The sequence below is a fragment of the Stomoxys calcitrans genome, unplaced genomic scaffold (assembly GCF_963082655.1).
Source record: "Stomoxys calcitrans unplaced genomic scaffold, idStoCalc2.1 SCAFFOLD_101, whole genome shotgun sequence".
NCBI classification, from domain to species: domain Eukaryota; kingdom Metazoa; phylum Arthropoda; class Insecta; order Diptera; family Muscidae; genus Stomoxys; species Stomoxys calcitrans.
Window position 1 is genome coordinate 25,001 of NW_026739133.1, and position 20,000 is coordinate 45,000.

The 20,000-nt window shown below is 19.6% G+C and overlaps 1 protein-coding gene across 20 annotated transcripts in view; it reads right to left on the reverse strand.

The window, feature by feature from the left end:
* The window catches only part of LOC106088415 (uncharacterized), a 38,860-nt gene that overhangs the window by 8,872 nt on the left and 9,988 nt on the right, over window positions 1–20,000 (reverse strand). For 8 of the 20 annotated variants that reach the window (XM_059370656.1, XM_059370648.1, XM_059370659.1 and 5 more), the window contains exons 2-8: window positions 5,322–5,528; window positions 4,958–5,193; window positions 1,631–1,825; window positions 1,204–1,340; window positions 989–1,144; window positions 853–906; window positions 1–37 (exon numbers count right to left, since the gene is read on the reverse strand). The exon at window positions 1–37 is cut by the window's left edge and continues 314 nt beyond it. In XM_059370656.1, the coding sequence (XP_059226639.1) occupies window positions 1–37; window positions 853–906; window positions 989–1,144; window positions 1,204–1,330 (374 nt within the window). In that variant the 5' untranslated portion in view covers window positions 1,331–1,340; window positions 1,631–1,825; window positions 4,958–5,193; window positions 5,322–5,528. Of the gene's footprint in view, window positions 38–852; window positions 907–988; window positions 1,145–1,203; window positions 1,341–1,630; window positions 1,826–4,957; window positions 5,194–5,321; window positions 5,529–15,536; window positions 16,297–16,352; window positions 16,689–17,289; window positions 17,726–17,836 lie in introns of those variants that run through there. The other 12 variants (XM_059370647.1, XM_059370645.1, XM_059370658.1 and 9 more) reach the window with 10 other exon arrangements.

Consider the following 20,000-nt stretch of genomic DNA (forward strand, 5'->3'; position numbering starts at 1 on the left):
TCTATTTCCTTTATAACGGTCAGAGCAGTTTCAACTCCTATTTGAATTGAATTAAGGTTTTTTGAAAAGGGACATGTAAAAAATTAATTATTAAAGAAATCTCAGAATTATTTTGTTGTTGTGAAGATGTGTATTTATAAAGATATTATGTTAGCAGATGATTTTTCTAAAATTAGGAATTCGCCAATAAAGGTTATTTGGGATAAGACATATAGTAGATTAATTATTTAAATTTTTATTGACATAAACATATATATTTATGTATACAGATTCTATATTTGTATTTGGTGTTTTTTGCTTTAGAAATTGACCGATATGAGGAATTTTTATATGTATATATGTCAATCTCATTTTTATTCTAAGAAACATTAATATATGTAAAAGTTTTTTTAACTTTATTTTTTCTTATTTGTTAATTAATTTATTCATAATTTGCAATATCTTTATAGTGATTTATACCTTAATTTACTATATGATATTGGATTGTGATTCTAGGCAAGGTTTTTTTGTCTGTAAGGTTGAGATATAATTGAATTTTTAGTTTAACTAGATTTTGTTTTTCTTCTATTGGATTGGGAAATATTGAATGAATTTTACTGAACAAATTAGAAAGTAATTATGTAAATATATATACATTCAATATTTAATTGACTTTAACTAATTTATTTGAGAAAAAATTTTTTTTTTCTTTAACTGCTAATGTTTTTAATGGATGTTACTACATGAAATTTTTCTTTATTATTGTATAGATTAATTCATTAGTTATATATTTCTTGGAAAGGATTTCAATTGTATTGTTAATGTGAAGATTTTTGGAAATAGGTATTTATAATTATTTTATTTTATTCTCACCTGAGTTTATTATATAGCAATCACTGTCGAAATTGGATATGGAAGGGTCACTCACTTTATATGTTTTATGGATTGAGATAAATGATATAATTTCATTAAGAAACATATATTTTTCTTAATTAAAACTTCTACTTACATTGACTTAGAGAAATTATTAAAGAATTGTTTGACTGGTTAGGCTCAGGAATTTGTATGATTGGTTCTTCATGGTTGTTGTAGAAATCAGATGTTATCAATTGTCCGTTTGGAATAGAATAACAGTCTTGATATGTGGTATCCTTTTGTTTGCTCCCTTCATACAGGTTATATACTATAACTTGGTTTAATATTTAAATATTTTGTTTTTGTTACCTTTGTTTTTTATGGAAATGTCTTCTAAGGTGCTATTTTTGATGGAGGAGACATTTGGGCTGGGACACGATATGTTGAGAGCCTTGGTCTGTTGATAGAATGGTTCTAAAACTTTTTTTCTCTCCATCTTAATTGTACTAGAAGGATTTAATTTTGGAAAATTCAAAATTAATATTTTTCACGAATAAGGCATGTGGTTTATTGATGGTCTTATTAATTTAATTATTTTTATAAGCTGTAAAGTATATAATTTATATATATAAGTATGTATATTTAATTATATATATTTTTTTCTTAGAAGATCTGGAGGATAAATTAATTGTTTTTAATTTTTATAAAGTCATTTTTTAGGTTTTATGAAATAGTTTAGAACAAAAACTTATTGTTATAAAGAAGAAAAAATTTTTTTTACTATTCAATTACTTACCTCTGTTTTTATTTTCTATTGTTGGTTTTTACTCCGTTATTTAATATTTTTAAGATGATTTTTTTAAAAAAATTTTTTTGAAAAAAATTTTTTTTGAATTTATTAATGGTTAGTCCAGAACAGATATCAATTGATGTTTGTTTTTATGAATAATATATGTTACTCCTTTTTCTTCCTTTTTCGTTCTTTATATATCTGAAATATTACAATAGTAATGACTTATAGTTTATTTCTGTTAATAATTTGCTTAATTTGAAATTTAAAAATTAATTGGTTAAGAATAAAAAATATTTTTTTGTAATTGATTGTTTGTTAAGGTCTTGTTTTGTACTACTAATTAATTTAAATAAAAGAAAGACTTTTTTAACTTTTGTGTCTAAAAGATATACTTTTTACCTTTGTTATTTTGTTCTATACCGTTTTTTCTTTAATTATTTTTAATTAAAATAAGTATACTTACATTTATGATATTATAATTTATTAATTTTACTTAATTTTATTATTTTAACTAATACATTATTATTTATTTTTAATTTATCTATTTTTCTTATATTTTTAATTTATATTATTTTATTAATTGTTATTATTATTTTATTATATTTATACATTTCATAGATAAAATTATGTAATTTATTTTCTATTTTTATTAATTAATTCTTTTTAAAAAAAATTAAAAAGTAGAAAATTTAAAAAAATTTTACATCAACATTTATTTTTAATTTGGTTTTGTAATCACTTCTTACCTTTTTAAATATCTTGAACACTATTTGAACATGTTTCATCTAAATAGATCTTAGTATTTGTAATATATATTATGATTTTCCATTTGATGTTAAAAAAATTTTTTATATAAATGTTTATTCTGGAATTTTTATAAGATATAATTTAAAATTAATATTAATGATTTATTAATGATTTGTTGATATTTTTTAGGCTAAATGACGTGTTTAATTTGTTGTTTAATGTTTTTTTGGCAAATCTGTCTTATATTTTTGCTTCTATTTTGTTTTAAGGGAGTTATGTGAAGGATTATTTGTTTTATTTTCAATATTGATTTATTATCATTTATTTTAACTTTATTTCAATTTGGATTGCTTGTTTTTATTTTTATTATTTAATTTTCATTTTATTGTTTAAATTTCTGTTATATATGAGAGTTTATTCAAAAAAGTTTATATATATTTTTTATTTTTTTATCTATTTATTGCTTTTATTTGTATTAATTTGGTGAGGGTTTGGGAATGAAGACATGTTAAATGAAAAAAGTAAAAATGATTTTTAACATAATTAATGAAACATGTTAGAAAAAGAAGAAAAATTGATTTTTAATATTTTTAATTCATCTCTTGTTAGATTGTATAGCTACTGGTTTTTAGTAGAAATATATTTAACAGATTGCTTGTCAAAGGATTGATATTTTTATTTTTCTTTTGATATATTTTGATTGTGTGTATGTATGTATATGTGTGTATGTGTGTGTGTATATATGTACATATGTATATATATATTATTTTTTATATGTGTTTATTTATTTATATATCTATTAGTTTAATAAAATTAGTTTTATTGTAATCCAATACATACCTTTGGTTAATGTTTGTTTTGTGTTTTGAAATTATAAATGTAATTTTTGATTTATATGTTATCAATGGAAATTTAGTTGGTCATTTTGATTGTTTTTTTCGCAAATGGCTTGATGTATGAAATGTTATCATGTTGCCACAGAATGAACAAAATGTTTGTATGGAAATATGAAATAGAAGGTTTTTTTACTGTTTTTTTACTAGAAATTTAGTATCATGTCTGTAAATATGTGTATTGAATATTTGTTGAGAATGATATGACATAATTATAATTGTCTCTGAGGTAAATAAAATAGTTAATTTTATTTGCCATCCTTATTTGTTTTGTTCTTACCACAATGAAAGGGATATAGTTCTATACCTTATCTGTCTTGTAGTATGTTGTATATTTTTATAAGGGGTTTTTATAGAATACTATTTAATATTATATTGTGACCAATATCATTCATATAGTTTATGTATGTTTTATGTTATAAGTTAATATTATGAAATTTATTTCAATAGGACATAATTGGTTAATGGTTTCTAATTTTAATTTAGTGGTTTGTTCATACGTTTTTTGTGTGTATGTGTTAACAGTTTTTCATATGGATTGTGTGTTTGTATGTATGTCAATTGTTTATACATATATTAGTTCATTGGAAAAAATTTTTTTAAAAAAATTTTTTTGAGTTTAGTTTTTTCATGATCTATTGCATTCTTTTAGTTTAATTTATTATAAAGCATAAAATATTAATATATTTTATAAAAACTTTTGTGATAAAAATGTTTTTTATTGACTTACATTATTTTTAGTTAATTATACATTTTTCGCATTTTTCAAATTATTTGATTGACTATAGTTTAATGTACACAACGGGAGGATATTTGTTCGCTTTTGTTTTTATGTTTTTTATGGTTGGGTTTTTTTCGTTAAAAAAATTTTTGTCAAGTTACCATAGGCTGTGCAAAATGTTTTTTGCGTAAAGGTGTGATACGAGCATTTTTACTTTCTTTGTTACTAGGTGATTTTTATTTTTTTGTTGATTTTTGTGTATAGGTGTGTGGATGTATGTGTATGTGATGAACGATTGTTGGGACTGATTGTTGACATAATTTGGTATAGTACATTTTTTGAATATATTCTATTTTTCAATGTTGGCAGCTTTGGTTATCCGTTTTTGTGAGAGTGAGTTGATATTTATCCATATATATTATATATTCATATATGTGTTATTTGTCTTTACATGTATTGGTTTACTAAGGTTGTTTTTTTTTGGTTTTAGAGGTTAGATTTGTTATGGTCTGTTACATGTCTATAATTGAATTTATTATGTGTTTTAGGATTGTGATTTCATAGGATGTTGGAATGAATTGCAGAGACTTTTGTGATAGGAATGTCTTTTTAGTGGCTTGCATTTCTTGTTTGGTACATATGTCTTGATATTTTTAGGTTATTTGTTTAAGGTCGTAATATGATATTCACAATAAGGAAGTGATTGTCCGTTTTTGATTTTCACGGTTGGTTTGATTTTGAATGGTATCATGTTGCCACGGGTTGGACGGAGTGTTTATATGGGAATGTGAAGTGATTGGCCTGTTTTGTTGTATTTGTTAATAAATGGTGGTATCATTTTTGAGTATAGTGTATGTGATGGATGATTGTTTGGACTGATGTAATACGATTTTTTATGAGAAACATGATTTTGTGTTGATTTGGGTATGTTTGGCATATATACATTTGTATACAATTTCTTTTACTCACCGTGATTGATTTTGTGTTTGATCCGATGTGTTTTGTCTTCATCCTTTTGGTTGACTAATTTCTGTCATGTATGATCTTTGCCATTGATAAATGATTTGTTTTAATCATGTATGTGGAGTTTTGCGTTTGGTTTTGCCGGTGTGAAATCGCAGTTGTTTTTGTAAATTTAGTAATTGATGGTGTTTGGCAGCCCCTTTTTTGTTTTGTATGTCCTCCGTTGTTGTTCATTTTGTTTTCTGGAAATAAGATAAAGTTTTTTATTAATATTAACTTGATGGGAACTGGATTTTAATATGGAAGGGTTATTCTGTTTTTAAAAGTTTTTTTCAACCTTTAAGTTGGGGATTGCTTTGCTAAAACTTACCTTGATTGGCACGCATGATAATGTGTTTTTTCTATTCTTCGGTTTATGATTTGATTTTTGCGAAGGGTGGCGTTTACCATTTAATTTGACCCTTCCTAGCCATTTTCCTCATACATGTGATTTTTGTGCGAGCGTGGATGTGGCTTTCCTCTGTGAAGTTATTTGACCAATAATTGTAATTTTTCATGTTGGTTTGTCTTGTGGTCTCTAGGAAAAATTTTTTTGTTATTGCAAATGATATGAGACATTAGTGTGAGGAAGATAGACAGAATGCCTTTATTCACTTTGTTTTTTTGAGTGACGATCTCATTGTATTATATGGACATATTTTATGTTTACATGGTACATCTTGTTTTTTTATATTTACATGATACATCATATGTATGCTTTTTTGCATGTTAGGAATGGTACTGTGTTTGTTTTTGGAAAAGAATTTTTTTAAGATTACTTTTTTAAATAATGGATACTATAACAGGAAAAACTTGCGAGTTTTACTCAATAGGACATTTTTCATTACTTATGAGAGAAAAAAATTTTTCATAAAATAATTTTTCATGGAAATTTTGTATTTTTCAAAAGATAAATCACAAGGAATATGATCTTTTCGATAGGTGAGGAACAAATATAAAGCCATTTTTACTTCGGATTTTATTTTTTCACACTAATTTTAGAAATCATTTATAATTAATGTTTTACCTAGATTCTTGAAGTTGTTTTTCTTCATAGTTTGATTGTATTGTTAATTTTGTTTTTCTATTTCAGGTTTAATTTACCTTTTAAGGCAATGTTCAATTTGAAATTCATTTATATCTATTTTTCAATGCAAACTAATATGATCATTTTTCTACAAAAAAATTTTTTTAATGCAATTTAATAATTTTTTTTGATAAAAAAGAATTTTTTATTTTTTAAATACATACGTACAGATATATATATTTTCATGTATGTTTTTGAGTAGGAATATGTATGTATGTATGTATGGTTGCAAATGTATATGTATGCTTATATATATATATGTATATATTTTTATATGTTTTTATGTGTATATTTTTGATCAAGTATAATTCTGTGTATATGTATTGTATATATGTTGTATATGTGTTATATATATGTTGTATATATGTTGTATATGTTCTGTATATGTATTATACTTATGTTGTATATATACATATATTAATTTTACAAAAAAATCTTGTTAATTATTATTAGATTATTAGAAGGTTAAGAAGAATTTTTATTTTTGCTATCGGACCATTTAGTTTGTTTTTGACAATAATGTTTTGAATTCTCTCTGAACGAAATGGTAAAGTAGGCTTTGTTTTTTACTTTCGTTAAAAATACGTAAGTTATGTTATACATTTTTTATCTTGAGTATTGATTTAGTTGTAAATAAGTGTAGTGCCTTAAGAAGTTAAGTGTTTGATTTAAATTGTGAATTTTTATTTTGTAAAATAATATATATATGTTTTTTCTATCAAAAATGAAATTTCGTACATATTTGAAATTAAGAAAAAAGAAAAAGATTTTTTAATAAGATTATTTTTATTGAAAATTTGATACATATGGGAAATATTGTTTCTCTTGAAGACATGCTATATTTATGGCCCTTTTATTAAGACAAAGGTCTGTTTTTTCATTCTGTTTTAAAGAAAATGAGATGATTTTCTAATGTTAAAAGAATTTTTTATTTTGTAGATTTATTTTTCAATTCTATCGGTAAGAATCAAATATAATTGTTTTTATTTACATTTGTTTTTTATGTAATATTTGTATTTATATACTATACACATATATATCTATTTTAAATTATATACATGATGTTAGAAATCACAAATTTATTATGAAAAATGATGATTATTTTATTTTTGTTTGTTTTTTGGGAAATAATTTTTAAATATACGTTTGTTATTGTCTGTGATCTATTACAAAATGAAATTTCGTCTTTTTTATTCTGTGATATTTAACAATAATTTTTATGGTATGAAACTTCAAAAAGTTATTAAATTAAATATATTTTGATTATTCTCTTTGATTATTTCATTCATGGTTTTAATTTTTAAAAAGTTAAGAGAAGAAAAAATTCTTTTAATAACAATTTTTTATTTATAATTTCCGTTTTACTTTATATATATATTATATATTATATTAAGGTGAACAATTTTTTGTTTTTATATGTATTTTCCTTGTTTAAGTTTTTTTACTATGGGAATTGGAAAGGAAAAATTTATTTGTTGTTCATGGGATATACTTGACGGTATGGATTGTTATAAAAAAATTTTTTTAGATTTTTAATAATTTAAATATTTTTCTTGATAAAGATTTTTTTTGAAAATCTAATATTTCAATAGATCAATTTGTGATATTGTCAATTCAATTTGTACATATGTTATTCATTCATTTTGTTTAAAAATATTATTGATATTTATTATTTTTTGGTTGTAATTTTATTTATTTTATTTGTTTTTATGTTAATATTTTTATGTTAATGTTTTTAGTTTTATTTATTATTATTTGTTTTGTTTTTTGTAGTTTTTAAAGCTCGCTGATGAGTCCTCCCTGGCAAGAGGCGAAAGCGCTCCGGGCAGCCATGTATTTATTGTAGTTGTTGATATTTTAAATAAATTTTTGTGTTGTTTTTTTATTATCAATTTTATTTTTGTTTATTTGTTATTTAAATTTGATATGTGTATGTGTATATACATGTGCATGGATGTATGTTTTTTGGAAAAGTAAATATGTATGTGTGTTTATGTGAATGTAAATTTGTGTGAATGAATGTGTATTTGTGTGTATGAATGTATATGTATGTATGTACATGTGTATATGTTTATGTGTTGATATTATGTTTATTTTTGAATGTGTATATGTATGTATGTATGTGTACACATGTATGTGTGTTTGTAGGTATGTGTATATGTTGGGTGTGTGTATGTGATTATATTTGTGTATGTTTGTGTATACATGTACACATATATATCTATATGTTTTTTTAAGATTTTAAAAAATTTTTTATTTTTGTTTTCTGTTTTTTTATTCTTACTTTGGTTTTTCTTACTACTGTTAATCTTGATTTATTTTAGTACTGAACCAGAATATTTCAGAATATTTTTTCTGGGATGTTGGATTTATATTTCAATTTGATATTTGGTGCTATTTCACATTACGATAAGATTTTTGGGATTTGAAAGATTTTTTAGGATTTTTTTAGATTTTTAAGATTTTTAGGTTTTTTTAAGTTTTCTGTATCTATTTTGGAATTTTTATATCTAATTTATTAATGTTTTTTTAGGTAACTGGTTGTTTTTTTCGGTTTTTATTTTAAAATTATCTGTTTTCATTTACTCAAGGGAATTGGTTAGTGTTTTTAATTTAATGAGATTTATTCAAAAAATTTTCTATTGTTTTTGTATTATAGTTTTTATTCTTATTTTATTGTGATTTACTAATTTTAATATTTTTATCATATATTTTATTGTATTTTATTCATTCAGTTAATTAATTTAATCTTTAATTTGTTTTATTTTTGTTTTTATTATTTTATATTTTTATTTATTATTTATTTATTTTTTATGTTTTGTTATTTATTGTTTTTATTTTTCTATTTTTATTTAAATTATTTGTTTCATTTACTCGAGGAAATTAGTTAGTTTTTCATTTTTATTTTTATTTTAATAAAATTTATTTTTATTTTTATTATTTATATTTTATTTATTATTTATTATTTATTTTATATTTTTATTATTTATTATTTTTATTTTTCAATTTTTATTTAAAATTATCTGTTTCATTTACTCAAGGAAATTAGTTATTGTTTTTATTTTTTATTTTAATGAAATTTGTTCAAAATTTTCTATTGTTTTTGTATTATAATTGTTATTCTTATTTTATTTAATTTACTGATTTTTAATATTTTTATCATATATTTTATTGTATTTTATTTATTTATTTAGTTATTTTAATTTTTAATTTATTTTATTTTTATTATTTTATATTTTATTTATTATTTATTTTATATTTAATTGTTTATTATTTTTATTTTTCTAATTTATTTAAATTATTTATTTCATTTACTCAAAGGAATTAGTTGATTTTTACATTTTAATTTTATTTTAATGGATTTTGTTCACATGATTATCGTTCCGGGAAATTTTCTATTGTTTTTGTATTATAATTTTTATTCTTAATTATTGTAATTTACTAATTTTTAATATTTTTATCATATACTTTATTGTATTTTATTCATTTAATTAGTTATTTAATCTTTAATTTATTTTTATTTTTATTATTTTATTTATTATTCATTATTTATTTTATACTTTATTATTTATTATTTTTATTTTTCTATTTTCATTTAAATTATTTTGTTTCATTTACTCAAGGAAATTAGTTAATTTTTTATTTTTTAATTTTTATTTTAATGAAATTTTGTATTATAAATTTTATTCTTATTTTATTGTAATTTACTAATTTTTAATATTTTTATCATATATTATTGTATTTTATTCATTTAATTAGTTATTTTAATCTTTAATTTATTTTATTTAATATTATTTTATTTATTATTTATTATTTATTTTATATTTTATTATTTATTATTTTTATTTTATTTTTTCTAATTTTATTTAAATTATTTGTTTTTTCATTTACTCAAGGTAATTAGTTATTTTTCATTTTTTATTTTAATAAAATTTGTTCACATACTTTATTATTTATTATTTTTATTTTTCTATTTTATTTAAATTATTTGTTTCATTTTACTCAAGAAAATTAGTTAATTTTTATTTAATTTTTATTTTATATTTTAATGAAATTTTGTATTATAATTTTTATTCTTATTTTATTGTAATTTACTAATTTTTAATATTTTTATCATATATTTTATTATAATTTATTCATTTAGTTAGTTATTTTAATCTTTAATTAATTTTATTTTTATTTTTATTATTTTATATTTTATTTTATTATTTATTATTTATTTTATATTTTATATTTTATTATTTATTATTTTTATATTCTTCTAATTTTATTTATATTATTTGTTTCATTTACTTAAGGGAATTAGTTAGTTTTTCATTTTATTTTATTTTAATGAAAATTGTTCACTCAAGGAAATTGTTTAATTTTTATTTTAATTTTTATTTAATGAAATTTTGTATTATAATTTTTATTCTTATTTTATTCTAATTTACTAATTTTTAATATTATTATCATATATTTTATTGTAATTTATTCATTTATTTAGTTATTTTAATTTTTAATTAATTTTATTTTTATTATTTTATATTTTATTTATTATTTATTATTTATTTTATATTTTATTATTTATTATTTTTATTCTTCTATTTTTATTTAGAATATTTGTTTCGTTTACTCAAGGGAATTAGTTAGTTTTTCATATTTATTTTTTATTTTAATGAAATTTGTTTTTATTTTTATTTTAATGAAATTTGTTCACATATTTTTATTTTTATTATTTTATATTTTATTTATTATACATTATTTATTTTATACTTTATTATTTATTATTTTTATTTTTTCTATTTTTATTTTAAATTATTTTGTTTCATTTACTCAAGGAAATTAGTTAATTTTTATTTTTAATTTTTATTTTAATGGAATTTTGTATTATAATTTTTATTCTTATTTTATTGTAATTTACTAATTTTTAATATTTTTATCATATATTTTATTGTATTTTATTCATTTAATTAGTTATTTTAATCTTTAATTTATTTTATTTAATTTTATTTTATTTATTATTTATTATTTATTTTATATTTTATTATTTATTATTTATTATTTTTATTTTTCTAATTTTATTTAAATTATTTATTTTCATTTACTCAAGGGAATTAGTTATTTTTCATTTTTTATTTTAATAAAATTTGTTCACATATTTTATTATTTATTATTTTTATTTTTCTAATTTATTTAAATTATTTGTTTCATTTTACTCAAGAAAATTAGTTAAATTTTATTTTAATTTTTATTTTTTATTTTTAATGAAATTTTGTATTATAATTTTTATTCTTATTTTATTGTAATTTACTAATTTTTAATATTTTTATCATATAATTTATTGTAATTTATTCATTTAGTTAGTTAATTTAATCTTTAATTAATTTTATTTTTATTTTATTATTTTATATTTTATTTTATTATTTATTTTATATTTTATTGAGGAATACTTAGGCATACGCAGATATGTAATTTAATTTATGATCATTTTTAATACATATATAATTTCACAATATAAGTCATGTACTTGATTATAAATTCTTTTATTTGTTTTCATTAATTACATATACATGAATTAATATGCATAGTCAGCATAATATTTTATAATATTAATCATAGGAATATATTTATATCAGTCATCTTGTCATTTTATTATTATTTACTATTTTATCATATAAGATACTTATCAAACATGAATTAATATGTATGATATGTATATTATGTTATTACTTATATATGTATAAATTAATATACATTATAAGATTTTAGATTTTTTATTTATTATTTTTAATTTTTATTATATATTTTTTATTATTTTTTATTATTATTTTAAATTAAAAGTTACTTATGCATACACAAATATGTTATTTAATTTATGATCATTTTTAATACATATATGATTTCAAAATATATGTCATATACTTGAATATAAATTCTTTTATCTGTTTCATTAATTACATTATGCATGAATTAATATGCATAGTCAGCATAATGTTTTACAATATTAATCATAGGAATATATTTATATCAGTCATCTTGTTATTTTATTATTATTTACTATTTTATCATATAAGATACTTATCAAACATAAATTAATATGTATGATGTGTATATTATGTTATTACTTATATATGTATAAATTAATATACATTATAAGATTTTAGATTTTTTTAATTTATTTTTTTATTATTTTTATTTTTTATTTTTTATTTTTAATTTTTAGTATATTTTTTATTATTATTTTAAATTGAAAGTTACTTATGCATACAAAGATATGTTATTTTAATTTATGATCATTTTAATATATATATGTTTTCAAAATATATGTCATATACTTGAATATAAATTCTTTTTATCTGTTTCATTAATTGCATATGCATGAATTAATATTTATAGTCAACATAATGAATATGACTACGTCATTTAATATATAACTCCTTTTTAATGATATTTATTTCACATAAATTATTTATTTTATTTATATTATTTATTTGTTTATTCATTATATGTCCTGTGGTGTACTTATCATACATGAACCAATATGTATGTAATATATTTTATTTTATTACCTATACATGTATAAATTAATATACATTATAAGATTTTTATTTATTAATTTTTAATTTTTATTATTATTATTTTTATTATTATTCATTATTTATTAATATACATTTTAATTATTTTTATTATTATTCATCATTTATTAAATTATTTATTTTATTTATATTATTTATTTGTTTATTTATTATTTTGTCCTGTGGTGTACTTATCATACATGAACCAATATGTATGTGATATATTTTATTTTATTACGATTTTGACATTTATGCTAAGTATTATCAGTTTATTTTTATTCATATTATCCATATTATATATTTTATATTTTATTTACATTAATTATATATGAATAAGATATTTATATATTTTGTGAATCATTATTAATGTTTTTCATTTTATTATTTCCTATAGCCATTTTGTTTATTCCAATTTATAATTCATTTTTAATAACTTTTATTTACATGAATAAATATGTAAATAATAATAAAAAGATTTTTTAAAAATATTTTTAAATATTTTGTTAACATTATTTTAACTGAATAAAGATTTATGTATATCTGATTGAATATATATTTAAATATTTATAACTTCTAATACATATATGAGTTAACACAAATGTCATATATTTTGATTATTATTTTAATTATTATTTTATTTATTATTTGCATATACATTAAATAATATACATAATAAGTATATTATTATTATTATTAATTTTTTAATAATTTTTTAATAATTTTTATTAAATTACATTTTTATATATACATAAATAAATATGTATAGTAAACATATTATAACAATTTTATATTACTTATATTTACATTAATTATTTATGAAAATATTTTTCGTATACATTTTGTTCTATTATTTATTTCTCTCAATATTTTCTTTTAATATAATTTTCTCTTAATATATAAATAATATTTTTTCTTTTTGGTTTCTATTATTTATATAAATAATTATATATGAATATAAGTTTATTTATTTATATATTTTTAATGTCTTATATAATTAAATTTGTAAATTATTTAAATTTGAAAAATAAATAATTATTTTTAAATATTTTAATTTATATTAATTATTTTTATAAAAGATTTTTTTGAAATAAATATTTTAAGAAAATTTAGACATTTTTTAAATAAATAAATATTTTTGGGAATATATTTTTTATACGTATTTTATATGAATTTTTTATTTATTTATTTTATTTATTTATTAATATTATTTATTTTTATTTTAATTTTTATTTTAATATTAATATTAATATTAATTTTTATATTAATTATATATTAATAAGATATCTATACATTTTGTGAATCATTATTAATGTTTTCATTTTAATATTTCCTATAGCCATTTTGTTTATTCCAATTTATAATTCATTTTTAATAACTTTTATTTACATGAATAAATATGTAAATAATAATAAAAAGATTTTTTAAAAATATTTTTAAATATTTTGTTAACATTATTTTAACTGAATAAAGATTTATGTATATCTGATTGAATATATATTTAAATATTTATAACTTCTAATACATATATGAGTTAACACAAATGTCATATATTTTGATTATTATTTTAATTATTATTTTATTTATTATTTGCACATACATTAAATAATATACATAATAAGTATATTATTATTATTATTAATTTTTTAATAATTTTTATTAATTTACATTTTTATATATACATAAATAAATATGTATAGTAAACATATTATAACAATTTTATATTACTTATATTTATATTAATTATTTATGATAATATTTTTCGTATACATTTTGTTCTATTATTTATTTTCTCTCAATATTTTTAATATAATTTTCTCTTAATATATAGATATTTTTTCTTTTTGGTTTCTATTATTTATATAAATAATTATATATGAATATAAGTCTATTTATTTATATATTTTTAATGTCTTATATAATTAAATTTATAAAGTAATTAAATTTGAAAAATAAATAATTATTTTTAAATATTTTTAATTTATATTAATTATTTTTATAAAAGATTTTTTTCGAATAAATATTTTAAGAGAATTTAGACATTTTTAAATAAATAAATATTTTTTTCGGGAATATATTTTTATACGTATTTTGTATAAATTTTTATTTATTTATTTTATTTATTTATTAATATTATTTATTTTTATTTTTATTTTTCTAGCTTTATATATTTTTGCATATATTTTTAATTTTAAGTAAATTTATTTTATTTATATTTATAAATAAATGATTTGAACAGTTATATATTATGAAATATATATATAAAAAATGTATTGTTTTATTTTCATTTCTTTGTAAATGAAGGTAAAAAAATTTTTTTATTTTTATTTTTATATATTTTTATTATTTTTATTTCATTTCTAATTTATTATGGTTTTTATTTTATTTACTTATTTAATTTAATTAAGTTTAATTTATTCTCAATTTCATTACATTATTTTCTATAAATTATTATTTATATTTTATAATTTATTTATTAATTTTATTTTCATTTTTCAATTCATTTCTATATTTTTATACTCTCAAATTTTATTTCAAATTAATTTTATTTATTAAAATTAAATAATTTTTATTTTTTATATTATTTTATCTATTTATTTATTCATATTTAAATAATATTTATAAAATAAACTTTTATTGTTAATTTAAAATATTGTGTTATTCAAAAAATTATTAATTTAAACATTTATATATTAAGTTTTTTTATATTTTCTTATATATATTTATATTTTTAATATATATTTATTTATATTTGATTTTTTTAAGAAAGAAAAGTTTTTTTAACACATATTAAATTTTATATTCTTTTATTCTATGAACATATGAAAGGGAAAGAATAGTATACAATGGTTTGTTATTGTTTATTTTTGGTTATTATAAGAAAATTATAATTTATAATCAAATATTTATATATTTGTATAATGGAATGCTGACATTTTCATGAAAAATTTAAGTTACATTTTTATTAAAAATAACATTTATAATATTTTTAAACATATTCTTAGTTTTTCAGAAAATTTAATACTTTAAATCTACTATATTTGAGTAAAAAAATAAGGAATTCATAAATTCTTTATATATTTTTTTATATTTTTTATATTCAACATTCTCTATATTGAAATATTTAGAATTTGTATTTTTAAATTATTCAATATATGATTTGGAATACATAAACATACAAAATATTATATGAGGAAGTCAGTAGAAATAGTAACTATTTTCATGTTTTGATATTTTGTTTTTGTATCTTTTGTTGTTTTCGTTAACATATGTATGTTTTTCATGGATAGGTGAATGTGTATTGATTTTTATATGCTAGACTATGAGTGTTTTTAGCATATATGGATTGTTTTATTTGTGTTAAAAAATGGAAAATATGTTGTGATTAACGGTGTGTGTTGCAACGAACGATATATGATGAAGAGATCTTGGTCGGGGCATTCTTATTTGAAAAGCCTCTCTTTCTTTTTTTCTTGATTCGTATTGTCATGAATATGATGTCTTATTGATCAATGTAATTTCATTTTTATTTTGGCCTGTCTCCATATTTTTGTATTGAATTAGGTCTTATTTGTTTTCCATTCTGTTTTGTTGAAATTTTGATAGTTTAGTATCTGATGTGGTCTCTTGAATTTGTTTTCTTTGTTGTTAAAATGTTTTTGCACCTATGCGAAATAAATAATATAATTTTATTATTATGTTTGAATTATTTGTTTGTTACCTTTGTTTTTTCTTTGTTCTGGAAAAGTTTTTGGTCCATGTATTTATATTTATGAATGGAACCTTGAAGTTGCTGATTTGCATGGATGTTTTTTTGTGATAGGTAGACTGTTTATCATCCTGCATGAAGTAATTTTCTGTGTTATTGTAAATTTTCTATCATAAGGATGTGTGGTTCCTTGTTTTTGAATAATATGGTCTGTTTGATGTTTGTGATGCTGCTGAATTGATGGAAGTTTTGGTGTGTTACGACTGGCAGTGGTTGATAGGATTTTCTTAAAAGTTTTTTTGATGAAATTGATTTGGTTTGAATGTGTATATGATGTCTTGATATTACCTATGTGAAAATAAATAACATTGTAAGTTAGTTAGAATTTTTTAAAAAAATTAAGTTATGTCAAAGTTATTTTTTCATATTTTTCTTATGAGAATGATTATTTATTTAAAAATTCATATATATGTTAAATGTATGGTTATATTTTTACGTAAATATATATGTTATTTACATATTTTTTTGTGAGTATATTATATTGAATAGATATGGTTATATGTTTATATGTATTATTTATGTGTTTTTTTATTTATGTATATATGATTTTTCAATTTGATATTTTTTCTATGTTTTTTACTTACATTTAAATAAATTTATTCATTATTATCATTTCCATGGAATTTATATGTTCGTTATAACTCAGTTAATATAAATTGATAAGCCTTTAGTATTTTTAATTTTTACCTTTAATTTTTACCCTTTAATTTTTACCCATAATTTTTACCTTTGGGTTGTAAAGAATATATATTTGAGAGTTTATTTATAATTTATAATATTTTTCCAATAAATTTATATATGATTTTTCTTTGAAAATTATTTTAGTTTTCTATTTCTTGACATATAATTATATTTTTCTGATTAAAGATTTTTGTTGTAAATTACTTACATTTTTATACCTTCATTTTGAGCCAATGCTCGTACTATCCCTTTTCGCACAAGTTGAGGCAATAAAGCAATCTGTTGATTAGTCTTGCATTCATAGCCTATGGTCTCGAATATAGTTTTAATTAATATAATTTGTTGTGATGCAGGTATATGATCCCCTTGGATTTGAATCTGGACAGGTGTTTTCCCCTCAGGTTTTGGATGATTTGTCAATTTGCAATGTTTGTTAATTGTACTGTTCTCATTGTTAAGTATCTCATAGGTTAATGTCATTATAGGGATTTGACTCCCTATAAGAAAAATGGTAGTACATCCGAGACATTGTATGAAGTATATTTTAGTTTGTTGATTATTTATTGTGCTGAGTTTGTCTATTTGAGGATGACCTAGATTAAGTTTTTTAAATAATGTTTCCCCGTTACGAAAACATGGATTTCCTTTTGATTATTTATATGAAATATAGGTTGTATTATGTTAGAATCTTATAAGATAAATTATTTTCTATTTGTTTCCTATTTTTATATTCATTTTACAGTTTATATTCTTACCTAGATCCAATCCTTTGCATATTGTTTCTACAACGCTTTTAAATTCTTCGCAGACGTATACATTTGATTTTAGGTAATGATGTTTAGTTTTTTTTGTGTAGGGCATTCTTTTGATTGGTAGACGATAAACAGGTATTTTCTCCTTTATATATTTTAATTTTAGGTATTGGTACAGTATGGTTATTCGCTCAATTATATCACCCAAGTTGTGAATTGGGTGTTGACTGTTTTTTGGCTCATTTTTCAATGTATTTTGTAACATATCTATATTATTTCTAACCAGTGAACGTACTGTTTGGTCAATATATATCTGGGGATACATGTTGTGTTGAAAAACTTGTTCCATTTTTATTAGATCTTCTAGTAAAAATATATTACTTGTCCTTTTTAATATACGGTTTATATGCGCTCGTAATGTATTTAATTTCCATATTTGGGCGCAGGAACTCAGATAATGACATGAGCGATCACTGGCCATTGGTTTTTTGTAAACTCGCATATATATCCTATGTGTGGTTCTGTAAATGTCAATGTCAAGAAAAGAGATTTTTCCTAATAATTTTTGTCCGTTTATAATTTCGTTGTATTGAGGCTTTTCTTCCTTCTCGATTGTATAATTCAATTTTGTACTCTCAGTAATATCTCTTTTAAGCTGTTCAATTGAATCTTTGTAGCCATAGAACAGGAAGTCATCGACATATTTCTGGCATAAAACAACATAGTTTGATAGGAAGATTTTTTCGTGATGAGTGGCTAATCTTTTATCGAGAAGTATTGTGGCCAATAATCCTGAGTCACAAGCGCCTTGTGGTAATCCGGATGTTTGTAAATAATAGGTTTTGTTGAATAAAAAGATGGTGTTATTTCCTAGACATAGATCTAACATTTTTTCCAAAATGTTTGGACACATGGAAGTTTTATGTTTATAAATAGGATGATATATAAGTTTTTTTACGGCATTTTTTATGTCAGCTCGGTCCATGCTGGGATACATGTTTTCTATGTCTAATTTATAGAAATGGAAATCCGGAAAGGGTGTCAAGGATCGTATTTTTTCGGCTACTTTATTAATGTCTCGTACATTGAATTCGGACAAAAGTTCATTACATACTTTTGTAAGTATATGACTTATAATTTTTTGTAGAGGATGACAATAGTGACTGCGTGTATTGCATATTGGCCTACATGGATTGTTTTCTTTATGGGTTTTCAAAACACCATACAGATAAGGCACTGGAACATTAGGCCTTTTTTTGGATAACATGGATTTATGGAGGCTGGTTGGGTATGGTTTTTCAGTTGCATTTTTATATTGATCAGATAATTGATTTGATATAAGTATATACTCATGATACCACCCTGTGTTTATTAACCTTGCCTCCTCTGTTGTTTCAATTTTCCTATATTGTCCATTTTCAATACATTTATCAATCCATGCATTCATCTTTTCTAGATATTGATTTTTGTAAATTAGGACAATACTTTTAGCCTTATCACTCATAACCAGACATATATCTTTATGTTCCTTTATAAATTGTATTGTTTTCTCCATTTTGTTTTTTATATTTTTCTCGATACTAGACATAGATTGTTTTAAACGATTAATTAAGACGTCATAGCACTCGATCATGTGCCCACCCATTGATATTGAAGGATTTGTATGTGATTGTTCAATGTAGTCGTTAATGGCATAGAGATAGTTGGTATAGTCACTGATGGTTATTTTACTTGGTATCACGAACTTATAACCAAGACTTAATATAATTTTTACATCCTCAGGAACATTGATTGAGGTTAAATTTTCAAACCCCCCAGGTACTGGTTTTATGAAGTCAGTATATAATTCTGACATCCCATTTCGTTGATTTTCCATGTCAATTGTTGCTAGATTATACGGTTTTATTTGATCTATTGTATCCTTTATGGTTTCCTTTTGTTTTGCTCTTCCTTCATTAACCTTCCCTTCTACTTCCACAATGTGTTCTATATTCGCATTTTTATTGCAATTTTCTGTTTCATTGTCTATTTCTTGTCTAAAGGTTTCATCCAATAATTGTAATATGGTGTTAATATCAGTTTCGCTAATGTTTATCTCCTCATTTATTGCTGTTTTCTCTTTATCCATAATTTTGATAAGATTAATTGTATCCTGTATCTGCTTTTC